This window comes from Balaenoptera ricei, chromosome 2 (genome assembly GCF_028023285.1).
Source record: "Balaenoptera ricei isolate mBalRic1 chromosome 2, mBalRic1.hap2, whole genome shotgun sequence".
NCBI classification, from domain to species: domain Eukaryota; kingdom Metazoa; phylum Chordata; class Mammalia; order Artiodactyla; family Balaenopteridae; genus Balaenoptera; species Balaenoptera ricei.
The window spans coordinates 186,461,916-186,487,683 of record NC_082640.1 but is presented as its reverse complement, the minus strand read 5'-3'; the positions used below and the strand labels follow the sequence as shown (position 1 = coordinate 186,487,683).

The window sequence follows — 25,768 nt, the reverse complement described above, 5'->3', positions numbered from 1 at the left end:
ATAACATCTGCTCTAACTCTTAGTTTTCTCTAGCAACCATAAGGCCTCATGGCAGAGAGGATTCAGTCAGCAAAGGAGCATAAGTGAACTTTACGCCACCTAGGTAGAATGCCTGTGTTCTTTCTGCCAGGAGAACTAGGTAGTAATTGCAAAATCTGTCAAGTTGATGGGACAGAGCGGGATGGTTTGTGTTTCTTAGAAATGAAAGTTTACCTTCTCTTTCCAGTACCCTTTGTTATCCAGACCACAGCTCAAAACCAGCTCAGATTCACTTCACTCAGTGTTCTGTCAGCAGAAAAGCTCACCCCCTGTTCTCTGGTCTCTACCTAATTGGCACGTTCCAGGCCACCCTGTATAAAATGTCCCTCCCTGATTGCACTTCATTTTTCTTTATAGTACTTATGTCCACCTAGCAGGTATTTGTGGAGGCTCCATGAAAGTGGGGCTTCATTTTCTTTTCCCACTGCAGGATCTCCAGTGCTTAGGATACTGCCTGCCTCTGGTTGGCATTCAGTAAGTACTTGTTTACTGAATGGCCTCAGCAGGCACTTAGGGCACATCCCTTATATGCTGAGTCTGTGCCAGGGCTGGCACAGTCCCTGCTCTCAGTGAGCTCACGGTGGGGAACAATCATGTAAATAAAAAGTGCCATTCTGAAAGATAAAGACTGTACGCCTGGCAGAGTACAAGCTACGTACGGCAGGGCACAGTGGTGAGAGGAGTCTTCTCAACCTTGGGATGTCAGGGGAGTTTTCACAGAGGAGGTGACATTTGAATGGAGTTGAGAAGGATGAGGAAGAAGGAATTTTAGGTAGAGGCCTTAATGTTTGCAGGGCATTGAGATCTGAATTGGTGTGGTATGTTGAGGGAAGTTGCTTGAAGCTTAAGGCCAGATGAAGCAAGGGGGCTAGAAAGGTCGGTAGAGGTCAGATTCTGAGGGCCGTGTGTGACCTGCATGAAAGTTTGAACTTGATCTTGAGAAGGATATGAAACTGTTGAAGTTGGTTGTTTTTTTTTAATTGTGGTAAAATATACGTAACAAAATTTACCATTTTAACCATTTTTAAGTGTACAGTTCTGCAGAATTAAGCACATTCACGTTGTTCAGCAGCCATCACCACCATTCATCTTCAGAACTTTTTCATCTCAAACTGAAACTACCGTTGCAGGATTTTAAGGAGAATTGTAAATGCTCTAATTTATGTTAAAGTTGGCATTAAGTGTCTGGAATCAATGAGAAGAGTCTATCAGGATAATCAAGGCAGAAAAGGGTCTCCGAGCAGTCAAAATAGTTGTCAAAGAATCATGCATTGAAGCTAACTTGGAGGTGATCCTCCTCAGCCGTCACTTATCCTTGATTCTTAGGTGTTGCACAGTTCTAATTTACCTGGCTTCTAAATCTTTAGAAGCTGCATCCAAGGTTGCTGGAGGGGTGTAGCTGTGGGCAGACATGCTGCTGGAAACCATAGAAAGAAACAGCTTTAAGAAAACCTGAGGTTGTGGTCTGAGGGTGGGCATCCTGACCTCAGTCAACACCAAAGATAGCACAATGACAGATTACAGACTACACACAGGGTGGTGGTTAAAGGTCCTCATGATGACTGAGTCATCAAGAAAAGACTAAATAATATCAGTAATGTAGACAGCAGCTGGACACATTTTAGATGAGCTCTGTCCAGTAGGAACATAATGTGAGCCACAAATGCAATTTTAAGTTTTCTGGTAGCCACATAAAAAAGTGAAATTAATTTTAATAATATATTTTATTTAACTCACTATATCCAAAAATTATTTAAACATGCAGTTAATATTAAAACATGATTGGTGAGGTGTTTTACATTCATTTTTTTCATACTAAGCCTGTCAAATTCCAGGACACATTGTATGCATACAGCACACCTTATTTTGGACTAGCCACATTTCAAGTTCTCAGTAGCCATGTGTGCCTAGTGGCCATATCAAATGGACAGCACAGTTTCAGATTTTGGCTCAGACAAAGGGGTTAGATGCTCAGCTATTCAGAGAATGCTATCAGTCATAAGGATTAATTCCTCAAGGATTATACATGGCTGGTGTTTTATTTTTATTTTTTTAAAATAATTATTTATTTTTGGGTGCGTTGGGTCTTTGTTGCTGCGCGTGGGCTTTCTCTAGTTGCAGCAAGCGGGGGGCTACTCTTCGTTGCGGTGGCTTCTCTTATTGTGAAGCACGGGCTCTAGGCGTGCGGGCTTCAGTAGTTGTGGCACGGGGGTTCAGTAGTTGTGGCTCGCGGGCTCCAGAGTGCAGGCTCAGTAGTTGTGGTGCATGGGCCCAGCCGCTCCGCGGCATGTGGGATCTTCCCAGACCACTGCTCAAACCTGTGTCTCCTGCATTGGCAGGCAGATTCTTAACCACTGTGCCACCAGGGAGGTCCCTGGTGTTTTATTATAGTAGTTTTCAGTTACTAACTTTTGCTTTTATATTCAAAAAACTATTGAGGGACAGTGTCATGCAGTAGTTAAAGAGCACGGATTTGGGGGTGGACTGTCTGGGTTTGAATCTCAACTATTTAATTTCCTACCTATGGGACCTTGGGTGAGTTAATCTCTCTGTGTCTTGGTGTCCTCATCTGTAAAATGGAGGTCATAGTAGTACCTACCTCACTGGTTTTGTAAGTGTTAAATGAGTTATATATAAAGAACCTATAACAGTGCCTGGTCTGTAATAAGCACTATAGATGTGTGCTTTTATCCTCCAAATGTTTAGTATCTCCAAAATGTTAAATGATCTTGATTCAGTACATTTAAAAAACATTTTTGCTTTGGAGACTGCTTAATTTAGATAGGTATTTAACAAGTTTTCACAGGTGAAAAATGTTAAATTGTAATTTTGTGAGGATATGTTCTAATTGATGTCTTTGGGTAACTAATTTTATTGTTTGCTGCGTCATTAAGGGTGCTTAACAACCACAGAAGTAGTGTAATTAATAAAGGATTTAGGATTCTAATTTAAATTAGGAAAAATTTGAAAGGATGATTTTATCAACATTTAACTACTAGTACTGTTACAATTAAACTACTCTCTCAGAAATACTTTATCAGCCCTAGTATGTCTGGGAAGACTACCTAGTTCTGTTTTCCTTCAGTATATTTTAACACTAAATTATCTTGAGAGTTTCACCTTCTACTCTCACTTGTAAATAGAGTAGAAAAGAATAGCAAAAGTAAAACCAAAATATAAAAAGAACACTGTGGAAGACATTTAAGAGGAGCTCCTTTATCACCTTCTAGAGTGAAGCATGGCTGGAAACATAACCAAATTAGGGTATGGTCATTTAAATGTCAAGTTTTTGGCACAGGAGAAAGCAGTGCCTAATGGGGTTTATTTAATCATGGCTGTTTTCATCTGTCATTGATTGGTGGTCTGTGGAACAGTTAAGCAGACTCTCTACTTAGAACATAATCTCCATATACAAAAATAAACTCAAAATGGATTAAAGACCTAAATGTAAGACCAGATACTATAAAACTCTTAGAGGAAAACATAGGCAGAACACCCTCTGACATAAGTCGCAGAAAAATCTTTTTTGGTCCACCTCCTAGAGTAATGAAAATAAAAACAGAAATAAACAAATGGGGCTTAATTAAACTTAGAAGCTTTTGCACAGTAAAGGAAACCATCAGCACAATGAAAAGAAAACCCACATAATGGGAGAAAATATTTGCAAAGGAAGCGACTGACAAGGGATTAATCTCCAAAATATACAAACAGCTCATGTTTAATATCAAAAAACAACCTAGGGCTTCCCTGGTGGCACAATGGTTGAGAATCTGCCTGCCAATGCAGGGGACACGGGTTTTGAGCCCTGGTCTGGGAAGATCCCACATGCCGCGGAGCAACTAGGCCCGTGAGCCACAACTACTGAGCCTGCGCGTCTGGAGCCTGTGCTCTGCAACAACAGAGGCCGCGATAGTGAGAGGCCCGTGCACCACGATGAAGAGTGGCCCCCACTCGCCGCAACTAGAGAAAGCCCTCGCACAGAAACGAAGACCCAACACAGCCAAAAATAAAAATAAATAAATAAATAAATTTAAAGTGCTTAAAAAAAAACAAAAAGCAACCCAATCAAAAAATGGGCAGGGCCTTCCCTGGTGGCGCAGTGGTCCATCTAAATGTCCATCGACAGAGGAATGGATAAAGAAGATGTGGTACATATATACAATGGAGTATTTACTCAGCCATAAAAAAAGAATGAAATAATGCCATTTGCAGCAACATGGATGGACCTAGAGATTGTAATAGTGGGTGAAGTAAGACAGAGAAAGACAAATATCATATGATAGCGCTTATATGTGGAATTTAAAGAAATGGTACAGGACTTCCCTGGTGGCGCAGTGGTCAAGAAGCTGCCTGCCAATGCAGGGGACATGGGTTCGGGCCCTGGTCTGGGAAGATCCCACATGCCGCGGAGCAACTAAGCCCGTGCCCCACGACTACTGAGCCTGTGTGCCGCAACTACTGAAGCACACGCGCCTAGAGCTCTGCAACAAGAGAAGCCACCGCAAAGAGAAGCACGCACACCGCAACGAAGAGTAAGTATCCCCTGCTCGCCACAGCTAGAGAAAGCCCACGCGCGGCATTGAAGACCCAACACAACCAAAAAATAAATAAATAAATTTGTAATTTAAAAAAAAGAAACACATTTAAAAAAAAAGAAATATGGTACAAATGAACCTGTTTACAAAACAGCAGTTGAGTCACAGATGTAGAAAACAAACTTGTGGTTACTAGGGGGGAAAGGAAGGAGGAGGGATAAATTGGGAGATTGGGATTGACATATACACACTACTATATATAGAACAGATAATTAATAAGAACCTACTGAATAGCATGGGGAACTCTATTCAATACTCTGTAATGACCTATATGGGAATAGAATCTAAAAAAAGTGGATATATGTTTATGTATAACTGACTCACTTTGCTGTACAGCAGAAACTAACACAACATTGTAAATCAACTATACTCCAATAAAAAATGAATAAAAATAAAAATTAAAAAAAAAAAGAACATAATCTGCTTACCCCCTGGCTCCCATACGCATTCTCCACTCCCCTTCAAGGCTAACTCCTTTAGTCTCAGCCTACATGTTGCTTCCTTTGGGAAGTCTTCCCTGGTGCTGGCATCTGGATCAGGCTGTCCTTCTGTGGGGTCTCATGGCACTCTGCAGTTTCCCACTGTAGTTTCCTGGTATCTCTTCTCTGTCTTAGCTCAAGATTCAGTGACTGAGGCGATGTTGACAGTCTGTGTCCCGAGCCTGGCCCAGGGCCATGTTGGGTTCAGTAAAATTTTCCTAAGTGAATGAATGAGTGATCCTGTAAGTGTGTCCAGTTTATGTTATATACATTGTAATACTTTGCTTTACCTTATGGGTTTTGGTTTTTTGTGTCTATTATACTGCAGTGTCTTGTTATAAAACAAACCCAGGAGTCTAATTTTAATCTTCTTATATGGTTATTTGCCTCTAGAATCGAACAAATCCTCAAATATCATTGTTAACAGAGAATACCTCATGGTCCAATTGGTTTCTGGTGGGAGTCCTTTAGAAGAGTTGCTGATAATCAGATACTAAGGCTCATATGGGGTAACTGGGAGGGAAAATGGGATATTTTTATAGAAGCACTAGCAGCTGCTTATGCTTTTTTTTTTTTTTTCCCAATGTGGACCATTTTTAAAGTCTTTATTGAATTTGTTACAATATTGCTTCTGTTTTATGTTTTGTTTTGTTGTTTTTTGTTTGTTTTTTGGCCCTGAGGCATGTGGGATCTTAGCTCCCCAACCAGAGATCGACCTCACCCCCTGCATCAGAAGGCAAAGTCTTAACCACTGGACCATTAGGGAAGTCCCCTGCTTATACTTTTGATAGTCAAGTCAAAGTAGCTAAGTTCCATGACTAAATTTAGTGGAAAATTATCTTTTGTGTTTGTTTTGCCAGTTTTTTTTGTTATGCAAAACTGTTATTAAAATCTCTTAATCTGAACCTTTATGGTTAATCATACAATAGAAGAGCCCATTTCTATCAGTTGATGAGGTTTTGGCTAGTATTCAGAGAAGTCTGGTGCTAGAGGTTACCAAGGTCAGAATTCTGCACCACCATGGAGTCAGGCAGGACAGGACTATAAACTTAGGGTTAGTAGTCTTTTGGAGGCTCAAATAGACATTTAGATTTTTGCGAAATTTCACTGCCTTCGTATCTTGCCATCCCCCTCCCCGTAGTACCTAGCAAAATCTACTTTAAGTGCCTTACACTTTGGTTTTGAAATTTTTAATTTCTTGTGGGTTGAAGCCTTATTAGTTTGTCATAAAACCATGGATTACGATCTCTATTACTACAGAGTGAGGAGGGGTACAGGATGAATAACTGCTAAGATCGTTTCTAGTGCTAACTTTTTATGATGTTGTATTAGAGCTGAATAGAGGGGTCTCCATGTGAAAGCCCTCTGTTAGGGAAGCTCCTGGAGAAGCAGGTGGGTCTGAGCTGGCATTGCAGGTGAATTCTGAGATGGAGAGAGGCCAAGTGACCCAGACCGAGAGTGGCGTTAGAGCTATACTTACTTTCAACAGATATGTTTGTGCCTCCATGATATGCCAGGGCACTGTGAAACATATGAATGGCATAGGAGGGAAGGTAAACGAGGTACAAAAAAAGTGACATTCATCAGATATTTACACAACAAATATTTATTAACTCTTATTATATGCCAACACAATGCTAGGCATTGGAGACTTAAAGACACTAATTCCTTGTCTTCAAGGGGTTTGTAGTCTAGTTGACAGAAACATTCAAAACAAGTACCTTGTGGGACCGAGTGTTTGAGAACACAGACTTTGGAATCAGGTAGGTCTGGGTCCAGCCTTGGCCCTGCCACTTACTCTGTGACCTTAAACAAGTCACATACCTGTTGGAGCTTATCTCCTCATCTGAAAGTAACACTGTCTCTCAATAAATAATGGTGTGGCCATAGGGGGAAATATAGTCTAAAAAAAAGGAGTAGAACTGTGTGAATTCTTGTGGAAAAATGCCCCAAATGTAGTGTTGGCTGAAAAACCCATTTTCTACTTAATGTGATTTCACTGTAAAAAAGAAGAAAAGAGTTTTGTGGTGGAGAGAAAGGTCTAAAAGGATATATACCAGCTGTTTAAAAGTGTGAGTCGTTAGGGGGACTGTCTGTTTTTTATTACATCTGTTGTTAGACTCTAAAAAAAAATTATGTGGGTGTTAATTTGCCACCTAAAAAATAATAAGGATAATAGAAAAAAAAGCAAAAACCCCAAAGAAAAACAAAAACCTCTTCCCAGGATTTCTGGCAGGATTGAACAATATTATGCCTGGAGAATGCTCAGCGTGAGGTCTAGCACATAGTGTCAATCAGTAAACAGGTGCTGTTACTTTTATTGCTGTTCACAACAGCTGAGGAGGAAGATGGGTGCTGGACTGCAGAACCCTTGAATGTTGAAGTTAGGTTCTGTGGTTTGAATTTCCAAGGTCAGTTGATTCCTTGGATGTAGGATCTTGGTTGTCCTGTGGGGGGGGTCCTTGGTTGTCCCACGGGGCCCAGATCTGGTGACTAGGGTCGTCGTGGTCCGTGAGCTTTTTGTGGCCTTGGCTGAAAGAGAGAGACCCACAGCTGGGTGAGGTGTGCCAAGCCTACATGCCAAGCCCATCCCCTCCCCTCATTCTCTTTTGAGGATAGAAACACTGTCTGCCTCATCTTGAAGGGAGGGAGAGAGGTGGCCTGCCAAGCTGTGATATCTGTCCTAAAAGAGACCTGGGACTCTCATGGGCCTTGTGGCTTTTGGAGTCATCCTGGGTTTAGATTCGGACCTTGAGTGACGTATCAAGACTCTCTTGACCCTGCTTCTTCATCTGTAAAATGGGGATAATGCTCCTACCTCTTTCACTTGCATGTCATAAATGGTTCTTTTCCTTGTTTCTGTTGGAGTAAGGGTGGAAAAGAATTTTTTTGAGGTAGGATTTATGAGTCATTTTATAAGGCTTACTTTTTTTAAAATATAAATTTATTTATTTATTTATTGCTGCATTGAGGTGGCTTCTCTTGTTGCGGAGCACGGGCTCTAGCCGCACGGGCTTCAGTAGTTGTGGCACTCAGGCTCAGTAGTTGTGGTGCGCAGGCTTACTAGCTCCACGGCATCCCGGACCAGGGCTCAAACCCATGTCCCCTGCATTGGCGGGTGGATTCTTAACCACTGCGCCACCAGGGAAGTCAGGGCTTACTTTTCATCTGCCGGTGAAGGAGATAGTTGAAATGAATCTTCATGGAAAAAAAAAAAAAAAAAAAAAAAGATCTATTCTGTAGTTTTCACTTTCTCTTTAGTCCTGATTTTTAAAATATTTGTTGCTTTGTGGTACTCTTCTCTTGGGAGTGTTTTGTTGCAGATGAAACAATGTAGTTTTCCTTAGGTGTGATTTATACTGGGTGCCCATACATCCAGGTGTGCAAGAGAACATCTTGGTTTTTGCCTGTTGTCCTGGCATTCTGTTTTGTTAGCTTTTTTTTCGCCACTCAAAGGGGCCATGTTTGGTTCTTAATTATATGGTCACCTAGTTATATCCCAATTGAATGCCTTTTAAACAAATAGTGTCACTTAGCTTACATTTTTCAGGATCCCATTGATAGTCATGGAGTCATTTTCAAAATTTATTATAGGTCTGTTTTCTGATCAGCTACCCTTTATAATTTGCACTTGATAATGTGTTCCTGTGTCAATTTTGTTTCATGGTTCTCTTTTGTAATTTAATTTCAATTCATTTCTATAATTTTTAAAGTTCTGAGGTTTTTCTAACTTTTGCAGTGCCTAAAGTTGATGCCAGGTATTTAAATAAACAAGAAAGGGAGGAAATTAGATTTGAGAGAATATTGTATGTCAGCCTTCTTGCTGGACATTTCACAGACCTTCTCATTCAATATTAAGTAAACAGTGTAACTAAATAAACTGCTGAAAGGGAGGCAGCCTGCTAGGCTGAGAATTGAGAGACCTGATTTCAGTCTTGGTTTTGTTACTAATAAGATTTATTAACCTTGACAAATTATTTCCTTCTCTGGGCTTCTGCTTCCTCATCTGTAAAATGGGGAAAGAGTGGTGGTTAGGTAAGGCTCCTTTCTGGCTCTAAGATTTGATGACTGATCTTTATGATAGCTTAAATTTGAAACTCTCAGCATATCCCTTTTAATTGCGTTGAATGCTTTTATGAATGGATTAAGAAGCAAGTGGTTATTTACTCTAAAGTAACTCAAATTACCAAAAAAGTTTTTTATTTTTTCTTTTTCCCCAAACAACTTTACTGACTATCGAGAAAAAATTGAGGCACCTGTGTACTGTCCTCTCAAATTTGCAGCTTAAAATGTATGCTTTTTGTAGGACTGGTATGACTGTTACCTCAGGGAACACAACATTTTATTTTTGTGTTAAAATATGGATCCTTTTGAGATCGCTCTGAGTGCTGAGCCAACAATAATACGTTAACTGTTTTTGTGACCAGAGGTGGAAGAAAACTATTTCGTGGCAGTGTAGGGAGATAAGACCAAAGGAAAGGTGATCTGTCAACCTGAGCCCCATTTCCTCTCTTCTTCTGGATGGAGACAGTTGGGGCTTTCAACTTGGTACAGAGCTGGGACTTCCATGTGTTTGCGGAACAGAGTTGCTGAGGCCCTTGACCCTGTGGGGTGGAGGGAAAGGGAGGTAGGTCTCTGTAACAGGATAATCCTGCTTCTCACGTCTTGTGAAATGCTGGCCCTGAAGCGGGTTTTCTTGCTGACCTTTTCTGCCTGCTTCCCTCCCACTTTTGCTTTTGGTTTTGTTTTGCTTTTATGCTCTCTGTGCCTGTTTGCAGGTAGAGGGCTAGTCAGGGCCTGGGAGGCAGTGTGGTACAGGCTTTCGGGAGCCAGGCAGACTTGTGTGTTCACCTCTGAACTCAGCTACCCAGGAACTGCTGTGCCTTGGATGAGTGCTGAACCTTTTTTATACCTCAGGTTTCTCATTTGTAAAATGATAGTAACTTTAGTAGTTGAGTTGATTTTGGTTGCAAGTACTTTCTAAAATCTTAGAAAAGGGACTTCCCTGGCGGTCCAGTGGTTAAGACTCTGCGCTTCCAATGCAGGGGGTGTGGGTTCGATCCCTGGTCAGGGAACTAAGATCCCACGTGCCATGAGGTGTTGCCAAAAAATTAAAAAAAAAAAATCTTAGAGAAGAGGGGGTTTATTGGAAGGATGCTGGAGGGAGAGCTGAGCAGTGGAATCTTCAGGTGGTGCAGGAACTGGGACGAGTCTGGGCACCTTGGCATCAAGGGTGGTGGGCCCCCTGTCTACGGCACAGCCTCTTTCTCTGGTAGTCAGCATCCACTCCATCAGCAGATCCATCAGAGCTACCTTCACAGTCTAGCCAGCTTCTATTCTGCACTACCTCCGGGATTCTCTCTCTGTCCTGGATTCCTGGGTTTGCCTTCTAAGGGCCTTCCTGTTTCTGTGCTTCTTCACCCTCAGTCTGTTCTCAACAAAGCAGCCGAGTGAGGCTGTAAATCATGATGGTAAAACTTGCCACTTCTTAGCTGAACTCTAAGGACTTCCAAGCTCCCTCTGAGCAGAAGCCTAATTAGTAGTTTACCTCTCATCACCTACTCTTCTCCCCTTGATTTCTCTGCTGCAGCCAACCTGACTCCTTGTTGATTCTGAATCGTAGGAGGCATTCCTTCTGCCTCAGGGCCTTTGCACTTGTTCCCTCTGTCTGAATGCCCTTCTGTCAGGCTGTCTGCAGGCTCATTCTCTCACCTCCTTCCCGGAGGCCTTTTCTAACCACCTTACTTAAAATTAAAATTGCCTTGTTCCCAATCTCCTTTGCCTGCTTTGCTTTTCTCCGTAGTATACATCACCACCCACCATACGATACATGTTCTACCTACTTATTTTGTCTCTTTCCTCAAACTATAATGAAAACTCCACAAGGGCAGGAACCCTGTCTGCTTTGTCAGTGCTGAATCTCCAGCGCCTGGCACACAGTAGGCACTCAGTGGATACCTGTGGGACGAAGAACATTTTTCATCATCTATCTTCCTTAGTTTGAGTCAGCAATGCAAGAGGGATGGGCATGTAAAATAAGCCTGACCCCTGAAAACTTTACAAGTGTGAGTCCCAGAGAAGAGGGGAGAGAATTGTCATCTGAAAGCCATCCCAGTTGGGGTCTCTGAGGTTGCCATGAGGACTAAATTGGTGTATGATTGCCTAGTAGGGGCTAAGAAAATGTTCATTCTTTTCTCTTTCTGAAAACACATAACTTCCTGACAATATTAATACTCAGAAATTCAGTCAGATCTCCATAATAGAGCTTTTTGTTTGGAAAGGTAAAAATTTGGATATGTGATAATAAGAAAACTTATATGCAGCCTCATGTTGTAATGAGTGATGGAATACATAATTCTCTCTTCAAAAGGAATGGTTTTGAAATTTTGCAAATTGTACACAGGTTTTTATAAAGGTTCTTCTGGTATCTGAGCAGATCCAAATCTCAGGACCCAGGTCAGGTCAAGAAAGACGTGAAGACATGGAGTGGGAAGGCATCAGTTTTCAGTTTAGTCTTTGTTAGTAGGAATTTTTTCCCAGAGGCAGTCTAGGCTGTGGAGTACATTCATCTTTGGATTTTATAATGAGTCTCTACTAATTTACTCTTTTGTATTCATACTTACAATGTTTTGCTTTTCAAAAGAATGTGTACATTATATATTTGAAGTGAGTTCTTCCATTATAAAAAAATAGTTTATGTTTCTGTCTGATAACTTTTGAATAGAGATTGTTTCTTGCAGTTTCATAGGGATGAAGAACTTGAATAGTTGTGTTGTTTTTTTGTTTTTTTTGTTTTTTAAAGGTGTTCACTGCTTTGTTCCTGAGCTATTCAAGTAGAAACTTAAGCTTTGGAGTCAGACACTCTTGGGTCAGACACTCTGGCACTTCTTAGTCACGTGACCTTGGGCAGCCCTTCAGTCTGTATGCAGTGACACGATCATCCTAGCACCTAGCTCCGTAGACCTGTTGGGAGAGTTCAGAGATATAATATGGGTAAACAGAAGGCCTGTCTTCGAACATAGTAAGCACTGAAATAATAGCTATTTTTATTATTAATAAATTGTAAAAGTCCTTTGAAGTTAAGTATCTTGTTATAAACTTCACTCTAATTTTAAGCACCTAAGATATGTCAGAACTAGCATAATTTGAAAAAAAAAATTGTAGTTCTGTATGTGTCCTACTTCCAACAAGCAATTTTCCTAAGCGTAACATACGGACAAGGCATTTATTATGAAAACTTATTTTAAAACCTTGAGGTTTCTCTTTTTAAGGTTGATGATGAAACTTAGGCAAGTCTTTTTTTTTAATAGTGGGTTTTATATGGAGATTAGTAAATTAATGTTTAGTTTTCCTTTTCATAGTGATTTCTAGATCCTGGTTACAGTTGTTATTGAACAGTGCTAACACCAAACTTTTTCTTCCATGGAACTCACCTAATTAGGTGAAACTTTATCCACCATATCACTCTGCTGTAACAACAGTGGTCTGTCTTGTTTCATTAGGACATCTTATCATGGTTCATGTCATTAGTGCCTGAATTTAGATTCCATGAGGCCTAAGGGACATCTGTTGAAGTATTTTTCCTTTGTAAATGGCATAGATAATCTCCAGGCACTGGGACTTTTGTTTTCTACACTTGAGTTTTGCTTAGTTTTCTAAAGATGAGAAATATTTTGAGAATGGTAACTCAGAGCATTATAGGCAAATTCAAAGTAGCATCATGGTTTTTAAGAGCTGTCTCAAACCTGAAAGACAAAACGGACGGAGTCATTTGTAAAAAGATAGGAGGGCTTTTGGACTTACTTTTCCTTGAAAAATTGTATTCTGATTTTGTACAGATGATAGTATTTGCTATGGTGTCTATACACGTGATTATATTAAAGTGTTCTTCAGAGACATTACTAATTATCCTTGTTTTGAGTTTTGTTTTCTGCTGGCAAAAGGATTAGTACTCAATTTTTGGTATTAGCAGACATGAAAAAACAGGATTTGTACAGTTATAAATCTTTATTACTAGAGAAAAGAAAAATATATAAAAGGAAATGATATAATATTTATTTATTTATTTATTTATTTATTTATGGTTGCATTGGGTCTTTGTTGATGCACACGGGCTTTCTCTAGTTGTGGCGAGCGGGGGCCACTCTTCGTTGTGGTGCGCCAGCTTCTCATTGCGGTGGCTTCTCTTGTTGCGGAGCACGGGCTCTAGGCATGCGGGCTTCAGTAGTTGTGGCACGTGAGCTCAGTAGTTGTGGCTTGCGGGCTCTAGAGCACAAGCCCAGTGGTTGTGGCTCACGGGCTTAGTTGCTCCGCGGCATGTGGGATCTTCCCAGACCAGGGCTCGAACCTGTGTCCCCTGCATTGGCAGGCGGAATCTTATCCACTGCGCCACCAGGGAAGTCCCATAATATTTATTTAAAGTTGTTTCCATTGGGAAAAATATTTTACTGATTGTATAGGTTGAATAATTGGTATAGCTAGATATTTTTTAAATACAGCTTTATTGATATGTATTTCACGTAACATTCACTCCTTTGAAGTATGCAGTTTAGTGGTTTTAACATATTCACAGACTTGTGTAACTGTCACCACTATCTAATTTCAGGACCCATTAGCAGTCCCTTCCTATTCCTCTTTCCCCTCATTCCCTGGCAACCACTAATCTACTTCCTGTCTCTATGGATTTGCCTATTCTGGGCATCTCATGTAAATGGAATTACACAACGTGTGACCTTTTGTATCTGGCTTCTTTCACTTGGCAATGTTTCTAAGGCTGATCCATGTTTGTAGCATTCACGTCATTCCTTTTTATGATCAAGTAATATTCCATTGTATAGATAGATATACGACATTTGTTTATCCATTCATCACTTTGGGCTGTTTCCACTTTTTGGCTGTTATGAGTAATGGTGCTATAAACTTTTTTGTTCAAGCTTTTGTGTAGACATATGTTTTTAATTCTCTTGGGTATATACCTAGGAGTAGATAGATGTTTTTAAAAAATACATACAGGAATATATTTTCTTGAATTTTACAAAGAAATATGTAGAAAGAGGAAGACTTATTCTGAAAATTGTTAGTACACCTAATTTAAAATTTTGTAAGGTCAAGAAAATTTAATTAGAACATCTGTTAGTGAGATCATCTTTATAGTTGAATAATTAGAAAAAAATGCATGATTCTTTGTTCTGGTTCCCTTGTATGATTAACTTTGCATTTTAGAGAGTTTCAGCTGTAGACACTAGATAAAATTTGATTAATTGAGAAGTTATTTAATAAAGGGAAGTATATTGTAAGTATGAAGGTATTTATTAAAATTCTGCTGTTTTTCTTTTTTTCTTTTGAAGTGGTTTAGAGTAGTGGTTCAGACCATGGCTTTGGAGTCAGTCAGACCAGGGTTAAATCCAATCCTACTCTGGCACTTATTAGCTCAGTGACCTTGGACAAGTTATTTAACCTGTCCAAGCCTCCTTTCCCTAATCTGTAAAATGAAGGTTGGTATTTATCTCACAAAGTTGGTGTGTGAATTGAGAATGTGTGAAGTGTGTGTCACAGTGCCTAGTAATAAAAACTGATAAATGTTGATGGGAGTGCTTTTCCCCCAGTGTAGTGATTTTTCATTTAATCGTGGGGGGTTTCATGAGGCCCTGAGAGCAGTTTCTTCCAAACTTCTTGGACCATGACCCACACCAAGAAACACCTTTTACAACGTGACCCAGTCTTACACACAATCCTGTATCTCTCTATATGGATATATGTAGTCAGAATTTCAGGAGACAGCACTTAACCTTTACCATGTGTAGTGTATTGTTTTATTTTTTATTTTAAATTAATGGACTCTGTTTTTTAGAGCAGTTTTAGGTTTACAGAAAGATTGAACCCCAACAGTTTTCCCTATTATTAACATCTTGCTTTAATGGGATACCTTTGTTATAATCAATGAACTAATGTTCATACATTATTATTAACTAAAGTGCATAGTTTACATGAGGGTTCACTCTTTCTGATGTACAGTTCTGTGAGTTTTGACAAATGTGGAGTGTCATTTATCTACCAATATGGTATCATACAGAGTACTTTCACTGCCCTAAAAAATTCTTTTCCTTCCTCTTACTCATCCTTCCTTCCACCCTCAACTCCTGGCAACCACTGATCATTTTACTGTCTCCACAGTTTTTTCTTTTCCAGAATGTCATATAGTTGGAATCATACAGTATGTAGCCTTTTCAGACTGGTTTCTTTCACTTAGCCGTGTGCATTTATGTTTCCTCCATGTCTTTTTGTGACTTGATAGCTCATTTCTTTTTATCACTGCATGATATTCCATTTTCTGGATGCACCACAGTTTATTTATCCATTCACCTACCGAAGGATGTCTTGGTGACTTCCAAGTTTTGGCAGTTATGAATAAAAAGCTACTATAAACATTTGTGTGTAGGTTTTTGTATAGATATAAATTTTCAATTCATTTGGGTAAATACCAAGAATCTTAATTGCTGGATCTCATGGTAAGAATATGTTTAGTTTTGTAAGAAACTGCCAGACTGTCTTCCAAAGTGTATGTACCATTTCACATTTCCACCAGCAGGTTCCTATTGCTCCACATCTTTGTCAGCATTTGGAATTGTCAGTGTTCTGGATTTTGGACATTTTATTAGGTGTGTAGTGGTTTCTCATTGTTGTTTTAATTTGCAATTCCCTAATGACCTCTGATGAACATCTCTTCACATGCTTATTTGCCATTTGTGTATCTTCTTTGATGAGGTGTCTGGATCTTTTGTTCATTTTTTGATTGAGTTCTTTGTTTTCTTACTGAGTTTTAAGAGTTCTGTGTATATTTAGGATACAGATTCTTTATCAGACATGTGTTTTATGAATATTTTCTCCCAGGCTGGTCTTTTCGTTCTCTTTTTAAAAATAAATAAATAAATAAATAAATAAATAAATTTATTTATGGCTGCACGGGCTTTCTCTAGTTGCGGTGAGCAGGGGCTACTCTTCGTTGCGGTGCACGGGCTTCTCGTTGCAGTGGCTTCTCTTGTTGCGGAACACGGGCTCTAGGTATGAGGCCTTCAGTAGTTGTGGCTCGCGGGCTCTAGAGCGCCGGCTCAGTAGTGTGGCGCACGGGCTTAGTCGCTCCACAGCATGTGGGATCTTCCCAGACCAGAGATCAAACCTGTGTCCCCTGCATAGGCAGGCAAATTCTTAACCACTGAGCCACCAGGGAAGTCCCTTTTCATTCTCTTAATACTGGTTTTTTTTTTTTAATGTGTGTTTTTTGGTTTTTTTAAATTTTTATTTTATATTAGAGTATAGTTGATTTACAGTGTTGTGTTAGAATACTATTTTATGTTGTTCTTCTCCATTAAAAAATAAAACTGGCCCTGAGGGCACTAATTGATTATACAGCACATTAGTAGGTCACAACCTGTGGTTTGAAAATCAGTTCTGCTTCCGTAACGTTCACATGGACAATGTCAGTAAAGCAACCATCATTCTGAGCAGTAATTCTCAACATTGATGAACAAGGGTGTCAGAGTTGATACTGCCCTGTTCCTATTTTAAAGGATTCTTTAAGTTTTAGTGAATAGATTAAATTTGGTCAGCTGCATCACCTCCACACATGGTATGGAGTAATGGCATATCTAGACATTACAAGAAGCTTCATGAGTTTTGTATTTCTACAAGGTTTTAGACAGGTTCCCTCAAAATGCATATGCTTTTAAATACTGGAGGGATTAAGTAAGTAAGGTGAAGGGAAGCTAAGATGTATATTTTGTATTCCCAGGAATAGTGTGTGACCAGATTTCACCAATTCAAGCTGGTGAGAGGAAATTTTTATATGATGGAATATATACTTTTAAAATATTAAATTATTAAAGCAAAGGGACTTCCCTGGTGGTGCAGTGGTTAAGAATCCGCCTGCCAATGCAGGGGACACGGGTTCGACCCGGTCCAGGAAGATCCCACGTGCCACGGAGCAACTCAGCCTGTGCGCCACAACTACTAAGCCTGCTCTCTAGAGCCCGCGAGCCACAACTACTGAGCCCTCGTGCCACAACTACTGAAGCCCATGCGCCTAGAACCCATGCACTGCAACAAGAAGCCACCACAATGAGAAGCCCGCGCACCACAACGAAGAGTAGCCCGCGCACCACAACGAAGAGTAGCCCCTGCTCACCACAGCTAGAGAAAGCCCGCGTGCAGCAGTGATGACCCAACGCAGCCAAAAATAAATAAATAAAATAAATAAATAAAATAAAAAAGGCAAAAACAGTGACTTGAACTAATTGATATGGTTATTGAGGATCTAATTTAATGGTCATTTAACTGTATTAGTCTCTTATGAGTAGATGCTACTTAAATATTTAAATGTGTCTGTCCTCTCAAGAGTGTTAAATATTTACTTCTTGCTTATTTAGAAAAAAATTCTTCATTGATCTTGAAAGGCTAGTTCTAGTTCTTTGCCAAAATAATACGAATTCCAATTACAGAAATTGAATGTAATATGATCTTACCAAACTATTCGTTCATTTTCTTTGGAGTTAATTCATTTCCCCAAAATTTGCAGGAGTGGGGGTGGGACTCCCCCCCACCCCCAATACCCTGCAGTGCCACCTTGTGGAAAGAGGGAAAACTTTAACAAGGGATTTCTGTGATGTCTAGTTTTGAGTAAAATCTGCCAAATATCATATGCATGTGTACAGGCTTCTGACTTTTACACTAACATTTAAAAAATTTTTTTTAATTTATTTTTTGGCTGCCTTGGGTCTCATTGCTGCATGCAGGCTTTCTCTAGTTGGGGCGAGCGGGGGCTACTCTTCGTTGCGGTGCACAGGCTTCTCATCGCGGTGGCTTCTCTTGTTGTGGAGCACAGTCTCTAGGCGCGTGGGCTTCAGTAGTTGTGACACGCGGGCTCAGTAGCTGTGGCTCGCAGACTCTAGAGAGCAGGCTCAGTAGTTGTGGCTCATGGGCTTAGTTGCCCCGCAGCATGTGGGATCTTGCTCGGACACAGGGCTCAAACCCGTGTCCCCTGCATTGGCAGGCGGATTCTTAACCACTGCGCCACCAGGGAAGTCCCAAACACTAACATTTTAAAAAGATTTTTATCCTTCTTCTCTCTGATGTGGAGTAACTCAGTGATTAGGGGGGGAATATATTGGTCTTTTTTTTTTTCCTATGGAGACCTTGAAGATAAGAAGGCAGACACCTACCCTTTGTGACTCAACCTATTTTAAAAAGAAATTTTTTATATACTTGGGGGAGTTTATTGAGTGCCTACTATGTGCCAGGCTTTACTCCAGGCACTAGTGATAGAGCAGTGAACTAACTAAAATCCCTGCTCTCAGGGAGCTTATGTTCTAGTGGGAGGAGACAGAGGATAAACAAATAAATAAATATACAGCACAGATCAGGTGGTGATGAAAACGAAGAAGAAAAAAAGCAGAGTGAGATACAGGAGTGCTGTTTTAGATAGGTTGGTTAGGTGAACAAATGTTTTAAAGGCTCTACTATGTAAATGACTTACATTAGTGGTAGATTCCCAGTGATTTTCTTTATGTAGCTCAAATGTTCTTGAGAGTGAGGAGAAGTTGACCTCTTAATCTGATATGGTTATGCAGTTAGCTGCCTGCTAGGCTGCCTCCATCTTTTATTTACTGAGCACACTTATATTTTACTCAGGCACTGAGTTAGAGAACACAGGTCCTGCCCTCAGTGGCCTTATGGCCATTCTGGGTTTTTTTTTAACAACTTCTAAAAAAATAAAAATATGTGCAGCTTGAGACACACTTAGATGATTTCAAGAGCAGGTGATGGGTCACAACTCACTCCTGTGAGTCACAAACACTGTTCCAGTAGAGGATGTAATCATGAAAACCGTTGATAATTTAGTGTAAGAATGTTATGCCAGAAATAGCCACAGTCTGTTATAGGAGAGCAAAAGAGGAGGCCTTGACTCACACTGGGTCAGGATGGGTAGACAATGGCGTCAGGAAATACTTCCAAGAGGAGGTGGACGTTTGCAGATGATGGAGAAGGACGGACAGGCGGGCAGGGTCTGATAGCGTGACTTGTCTGGGCAGAGGGAACAGTTTGAAGAAAGGCATAGAAGGCATCTTATCATCACGTGCTATGCTGGTTACAGCACATAGTATAAATCTTTGTGTGTTTTTCTAACTGTAGTTAACCAAATATTTTATTTTCAACATATTAATCTTTTAGGAAGAATAAACATTAACTTTTTTTTTTCTTTGTTTTCTTTGCCTTCTTAGCCTTCTTAATCCTTAACCCTGTTGGGTTTCATCTCTATACATACTATTAAGAAAGAAAAAATAACACTACCCATTAGATTGTGACATGCTATCAGTTGTAAGATATATTGTGATTTCAAAGATATTAAAAAAAAGTGCATCTAGGATTAATACTTATGATATTTGTGTTGGAGATTCTTCAGTTTCTTTTAATCTAAGAAATACTTGCTAGAATAATGGTAGCAGTCCCATGCCTTTTCAGCTCCAATTTTAGGGGTTGCTCTAGGGAAGTATGTACCATCCAGGTCAATGCCAGCTTAATTTATCTCGAGAGCTTTTAAATCTGTCATGATTATAATGAAATTAGTTTTGATTGAGTAGTAGAGATTAGGGGAAATGGATTTTGCTAAGATTAGAAAAGATAGGGTTTACTAAAGACTATAAAATAGAATTAAAAACTGAAATAATGTGTAGTGACTTTTGGCTAATTTATCTGGGAGTTCTTAGCTTTCAAAAATAAATGTTCAGACTCACAACTCTGCCATTCTGCCCCTCCTCCCCTTCCCCCATCATATTGAACTTATTCACGAGCTGAAAAGTCTTGGTAATTCAAAAGTGTCCCCGAAGAGTGTCACGCCATGGTTCATTCTGACAGCAGGTTCCTAAAGAATTCTGCTTTCCGAGCAGAGAAGCACAAGCCGTGCCTTTACAGGTGCCACTGTGTGCCCATGGTGGGTGATGAGCATGCGAGACTGGCTCTGGCCAGAGGCCCGGCTTCCAGAAGCAGATGGTTGTGTACACCTTCAGTAGCTCACAGTGTGGAGAACAAATCATGGATCCTGTAGTAGACACAAGGGGTACAGGATGAGGAATGAAAAGGCTGAAGAGCTGCGGAAAACAGGACCCACTCCTGGTTATTAGTGAAATGTAGTTACAGCACTTAAAGAGAAGATAATTTTTAAAAATATTCTCACTGATTTGAAATTTTGATTTATAAACTGTGGTTTGGGAAAACATATTATTAGATCTTATAAAGCATAGGCTATGAGGGGACTTCCCTGGTGGTCCAGTGGCTAAGACTCTGCGCTCCCAATGCGGGGGGCCCGGATTTGATCCCTGGTCAGGGAACTAGATCCCACATGCCACAATGCAGATCCCGCGTGCTGTAACTAAGACCTGGCGCAGCCAAACAAACAAACAAATAAATAAATAAATAAATTTAAAGCATAGGCTGTGAAATCACATGGGAAAATATTTACCATTCGAAGTATAAAATAAATATGAGTAAACAAGAATAAAAATATATTCCAAGGGCTTCCCTGGTGGTGCAGTGGTTGAGAATCCGCCTGCCAATGCAGGGGACACGGGTTCGAGCCCTGGTCCGGGAAGATCCCACATGCCACGGAGCAACTAAGCCCGTGGGCCACAGCTACTGAGCCTGTGCTCTAGAGCCCACAAGCCACAACTACTGAAGCCCGCGTGCCTAGAGCCCGTGCTCCGCAACAAGAGAAGCCACCGCAATGAGAAGCCCGCACACTGCAACAGAGTAACCCCTGCTCGCTGCAACTAGAGAAAGTCTGTGTGCAGCAACAAAGACCCAATGCAGCCAAAAATAAATAAATAAATAAATAAATTTATTTTAAGAAAAAATTACACTTGTTCTGATGAAACTGGTATAGCATTAAGGACCTTCAGTTCTGGACTTGTTTGCACTGGATCCAGGAATTACCTATTTTATTCCAAATTCTATAGATTCCAGGCCATTTATGTTAGTATTTAAAAGACCCCCAACTTTTAAAGATAAATTTCCTCTGTGGGTTAGTGAGCAGAAATAACTGTTTTATTTCTTATAAAAGAGAAATGTGTTTATAATATCCTAGAAGAACTGAAGGAAAAGTGCTTGTTTGTTGAACAGACTGGATGTATCTTACTTAGATCATGAGTAGTGTTTCCTCAGTTCTGTGGTATGGTGAAGGTTTTATATTTTGTTTGTCATTCGTGGAGTCAACCAGATTTCACAGTGCCTCCCATACATCAGATACTGATCAGGCAACGGGAACAAAAGATTCAAAAGTGAATTGCTTGGAGGCGCGTAGAGCCTAGTGTGATGTAATAAAGATGTGTGTGAAGAGCTACTGGATCACAAAGGAAGGAACATGTAGCCTCCCTGGTGAGAGGAGGTGGTGAAGGGAGGTTTTGCAAAGGTGGACGCACATGAGCTGAGTTTTGAAGGGTGAGTAGGAGTTTACAGGCAAACAGGAAGGGCACTGGGGCAGAGGGACAGCGGCCTGGAGAACTTGGACTTGAGGGAGCAAGGTTCATGGTGGGAAGGCACTAGGACTGGAAGGCTAGGAAGGTTGTGGGGAATCTTTTACCCGTGATAGGAGTTTGCAGTTTATCCTGTGGTCTAGGCCTTCTCGGAGGGCATTCTGTGGAAATCCAAGCCCCATAAGGGTCTCTGGGGGAGAAAAGTTAGAGATTCACATGAACATTACAATGTTAGACTCTTGAGTACTCAGTAAAGAAACCAGTTTCCTGTTTATAAACCCGAAGAAATGTTTTGGGAAGGATTGCTATTAGGCAGTGCAGGGTTCCTGAATATTTTAAGCAAGGGAATGACTTCAACTGATTTAGGAAATTAACTGACGACAGTGAAGGGGTAGGTTGGAGTAAGGGGAGATTGGTGGCAAGAGAACAGTTCATAACTATTGCTAGTTTTGGTAATAAAATCTGGCTGTCAGTATAGAGATGTTTAATCTCAAAATTTAGGAATTTAGGGCACTTCTAAGAAAAAAAATATTTTAACAATGAACTAAAATACTTAGTTGACAGCCAAGATTTTGAGAGGAGAATTTTGGGACAAATGCAAATTTTGTTTTTGACTTTGATCAAAGATTAAACAAATACTTTATAATACTGTCTGATCAAAGAAAATCTTGGGTTTAAATTTTACTTTAGGGGTAATGTTTTTTAAAAATCCCTTATGATACAATCTCTTGAGTTCTTAGATCAAAGTGGTAGGGTTTTTAAAAGATTTTTTAAAAATAATGCTGGACAATTTTTATTTTTTAATTTTTTGAATACATTATAATGTATCTTCATTTAAGGACCATTTTCATTTCTTTTACTGTGATATATTATTTCTTCAGTCAATTTTAAAAAATAAATTGGATTTTTGGTCTTTCTGGTACCAGTTTTTAGGAGCCCTTTATATATTGAGGAGATTGGCTTTTTATATGTAATATGAGTTGCAAATATTTTTCCCCAGTTTGTCTTTTTTGCTTTGTAAAAGATCCCTGTGTTTTATTACTTGAATATATCTTTTTCTGTGGTGTCTGGTTTTTGAGTCATAGGTAGAAAGGGCTCTGTACTCCAAGATTATAAAAAGAAATTTACCCAGTTTTAGTCTAAAATCTTTACAATTTTGTGATTTATATTTAAATATTTGATCTATTAGGAACTTATGCTTGTGTATGATGTGCAATATGAATTCATTTTTTTCCAGTTGGATATTTTAATTGCTCAGGCATCATTCATTATATAGTCTTTTCCCTCCTCAGTTTTGAGATAACCTGCTTCATCATTTACCATTTTCTGTTTCTGGACTTCATAATTTGTCCCATTGATCTATTTATGTGCTGGTGCCATACTGTTTTGAGGCTTTATAATATCTAGTAGTGCTAGTTTCCTTCTAATACTCCTCTTTTGGCATTTTCCTGACTTGTCTTACATTTTAATTTTTCTACATGAACTTTAGGATCAGCTTAACCTGTCCTGTAAGCATTCTGGCAGGGCAGAGTGGCAGTGGCGGAGTGGGGAGGTGGGGGGATCACTTTTAATTTACAGATTAATCTCTTTATTGATTGATGACTCAAGTTGTAGCTTTAATTTAATATTTCTCTTACAGATGATATTAACCGTGTTCTTGAGCAACAATGAACAGATTTTAACAGAAGTTCCTATAACACCAGAAACAACATGTCGGGATGTTGTAGAATTTTGCAAGGAACCTGGAGAAGGCAGTTGCCATTTAGCTGAAGTGTGGAGGGGAAATGGTATGTATTAGGCTCTATAAAGATGACTAAGTACATGAAATCCAGTGTTTATTGAATACAGAATGTTGTTCCTGGTTCTTTGTTATCTGAGGTAATAAGGAATTGAGTAAAGTAAAAACTATTCTATCGCATGAGGATAGGATGTTATAAATGCTGTTTGCAAAAAAGTGTGTTTTGTGATTTGACCCTCACCGTAGCCGTGTGGAAGAAGCTGGGAAAGCGGATCCGGTTCTCTTGTGAAGGCTTTCTGACATCACTACTGACCAAACGAGAGTTCTCTGTCCACTGAGACCTTAACAGTGTTTTGTTTGTTGCATGTCATGTTGTTCATCTGCTTTTCTTTTCCCTATGATAACTTCACGAAGACAAAAACATTATCGTGTTCCCCTGTGTACAAAGCCTTTTAAATAGTAAGTGCTTCATAAATATTTGTTTATTAAGTTGAGAAAAGTTAATACTGGCTCTTATATTTAAGGATTTGTCAGCTAGCTGGGCAGAGATGATCAGTGTAGGTAATATAATTACCGAATACAGAAAATTCTGCAAAATAATGTGGACTCTCACGGAGGGGTGGAATTGAACTAGGATAGGATACACCGGGCGAGGGGAGCAATGTGAGGGAAGGACAAGAGAAGAGCATGGACAAGGCGTGCTCCTCAGACAGCACTGAGAGGAGGGGGCCCGGGAGGGTGGGAACTAGACTGGCAAGGCCACCTGCTCCGGCAGCGTGTGGAAGGAGGTAGCTGTGTGCATGGATGGGTCTGAGTCAGGAAGCAAGAGAGTGGTCAGTTGGAACATGCTGTGTATGAGGTGGGCGTCCAGATGGATGTGTTTAAAGGACACTTAGGGATAATCAGTGAATTCTTACACTTCTTAAAAATAATTTTTTAATTGAGGTATAATTGACATACAACATCTTATTAGTTTGAAATGTACTACATGATTATTTGGTATTTGTATATGTTGTGAAACGATCACCACAGTAAGTCTAGTTAGCATCCGTTACTGTGCACAGTTACAGCATATTTTTTCCTGTGATGAGCACTTTTAAGGTCTACTCTCTTAGCAACTTCACATATGCAGTATGTTTTTTTTTTTAATTAATTTATTTTTGGCGGCATTGGGTCTTCGTTGCTGTGCACAGGCTTTCTCTAGTTGCAGCGAGTGGGGGCTACTCTTCATTGTAGTGCGCGGGCTTCTCATTGCGGTGGCTTTTCATTGCAGAACATGGGCTGTAGGCGCGCGGGCTTCAGTAGTTGTGGCATGCGGGCTCAGTAGTTGTGGCTCACAGGTTCTAGAGCACAGGTTCAGTAGTTGTTGCTCCGCAGCATGTAGGATCTTCCCGGACCAGGAATCGAACCCATGTCCCCCTGCATTGGCAGGCAGATTCTTAACCACTGCGCCACCAGGGAAGTCCCTGCAGTATGTATTATTAACTTTGGTCACCATGCTGTACATTACACCCCCAGTAAGAGTTCTTTATATATTGTAGATACAAGTCCCTTATTAGGTATATGATTTGTAAATATTTTCTTCCAAAGTCTTGTGCTTTTAATGTTATCTTTCAAATTCAGAGTAAAAACTTTAAGGACACATTGAGAGAAACTTGACTTTGATAAACGGTGGACTATTTACTAAAGTAGAACTAAGAGGCCAGGTCCTCAGTTATCAGTCTGATACCACCTACAGGAAGAGGGGTGTTAAGTAATTGCAGTTTTTAGAGGACTAATGTTAGAGCCTGGTCATTCCATCATTGTTTGCTCTTCTCTAGCCTCTTAGCGCTCTTGCTTTTTGTGGCTTGCTATCACTTCTTATTCCTTATCTGCCTCTTATATTAGTCTGGGAGAGCCCCAGTGGTCCCTGGCCGCTTGAGTCACTCAGTTGGTGCAGTCCTTGGCTCCAGGGCCATCTGAAATCATAACCTGTGGTCTAGGCTCATCAGGAGTGAGGCCTGCCTCCTCGGAGCACAGAGGGCCACAGCCACTGCCCCCACTGTCTAGAGCAGTCCCTAGCACCCACGCACCTTTGCCTCTCGTCCCTTCCTTGAATCTCAGGGTGCGTTAAGGGTCCCTCCCCTTTGCTCCAGTACTGTCATTGTATTTATCAAAACATAATATAGTAGCTTTCATCTCTCTCTTATTGGACTAAAATTCCTGAAGGCAGGAACTTGTTTGTTCACCATCATACCCCCAGTGCCCAGCCTGTTTCTCATAATAGGCCCTGAGTAAACACTTAAATCATTGAGTAAATTGGAGCAGCAAAGCGAGATCTTGAAGAGATGGGGGTGGATGAGATTCAAAGGAAGGGGAAAAAGCACAGCCTTTCTCAGTCTTTTTTACCCCAGAGGA

The 25,768-nt window shown here is 40.2% G+C and overlaps 1 protein-coding gene across 2 annotated transcripts in view; it reads left to right on the top strand.

Annotated features, from left to right (window-relative positions):
• Window positions 1-25,768, top strand: part of PPP1R13B (protein phosphatase 1 regulatory subunit 13B) — an 84,038-nt gene that overhangs the window by 8,844 nt on the left and 49,426 nt on the right. For both annotated transcript variants that reach the window (XM_059915106.1, XM_059915105.1), the window contains exon 2: window positions 23,273-23,420. In XM_059915106.1, the coding sequence (XP_059771089.1) occupies window positions 23,273-23,420 (148 nt within the window). The remainder of the gene's footprint in view (window positions 1-23,272; window positions 23,421-25,768) is intronic.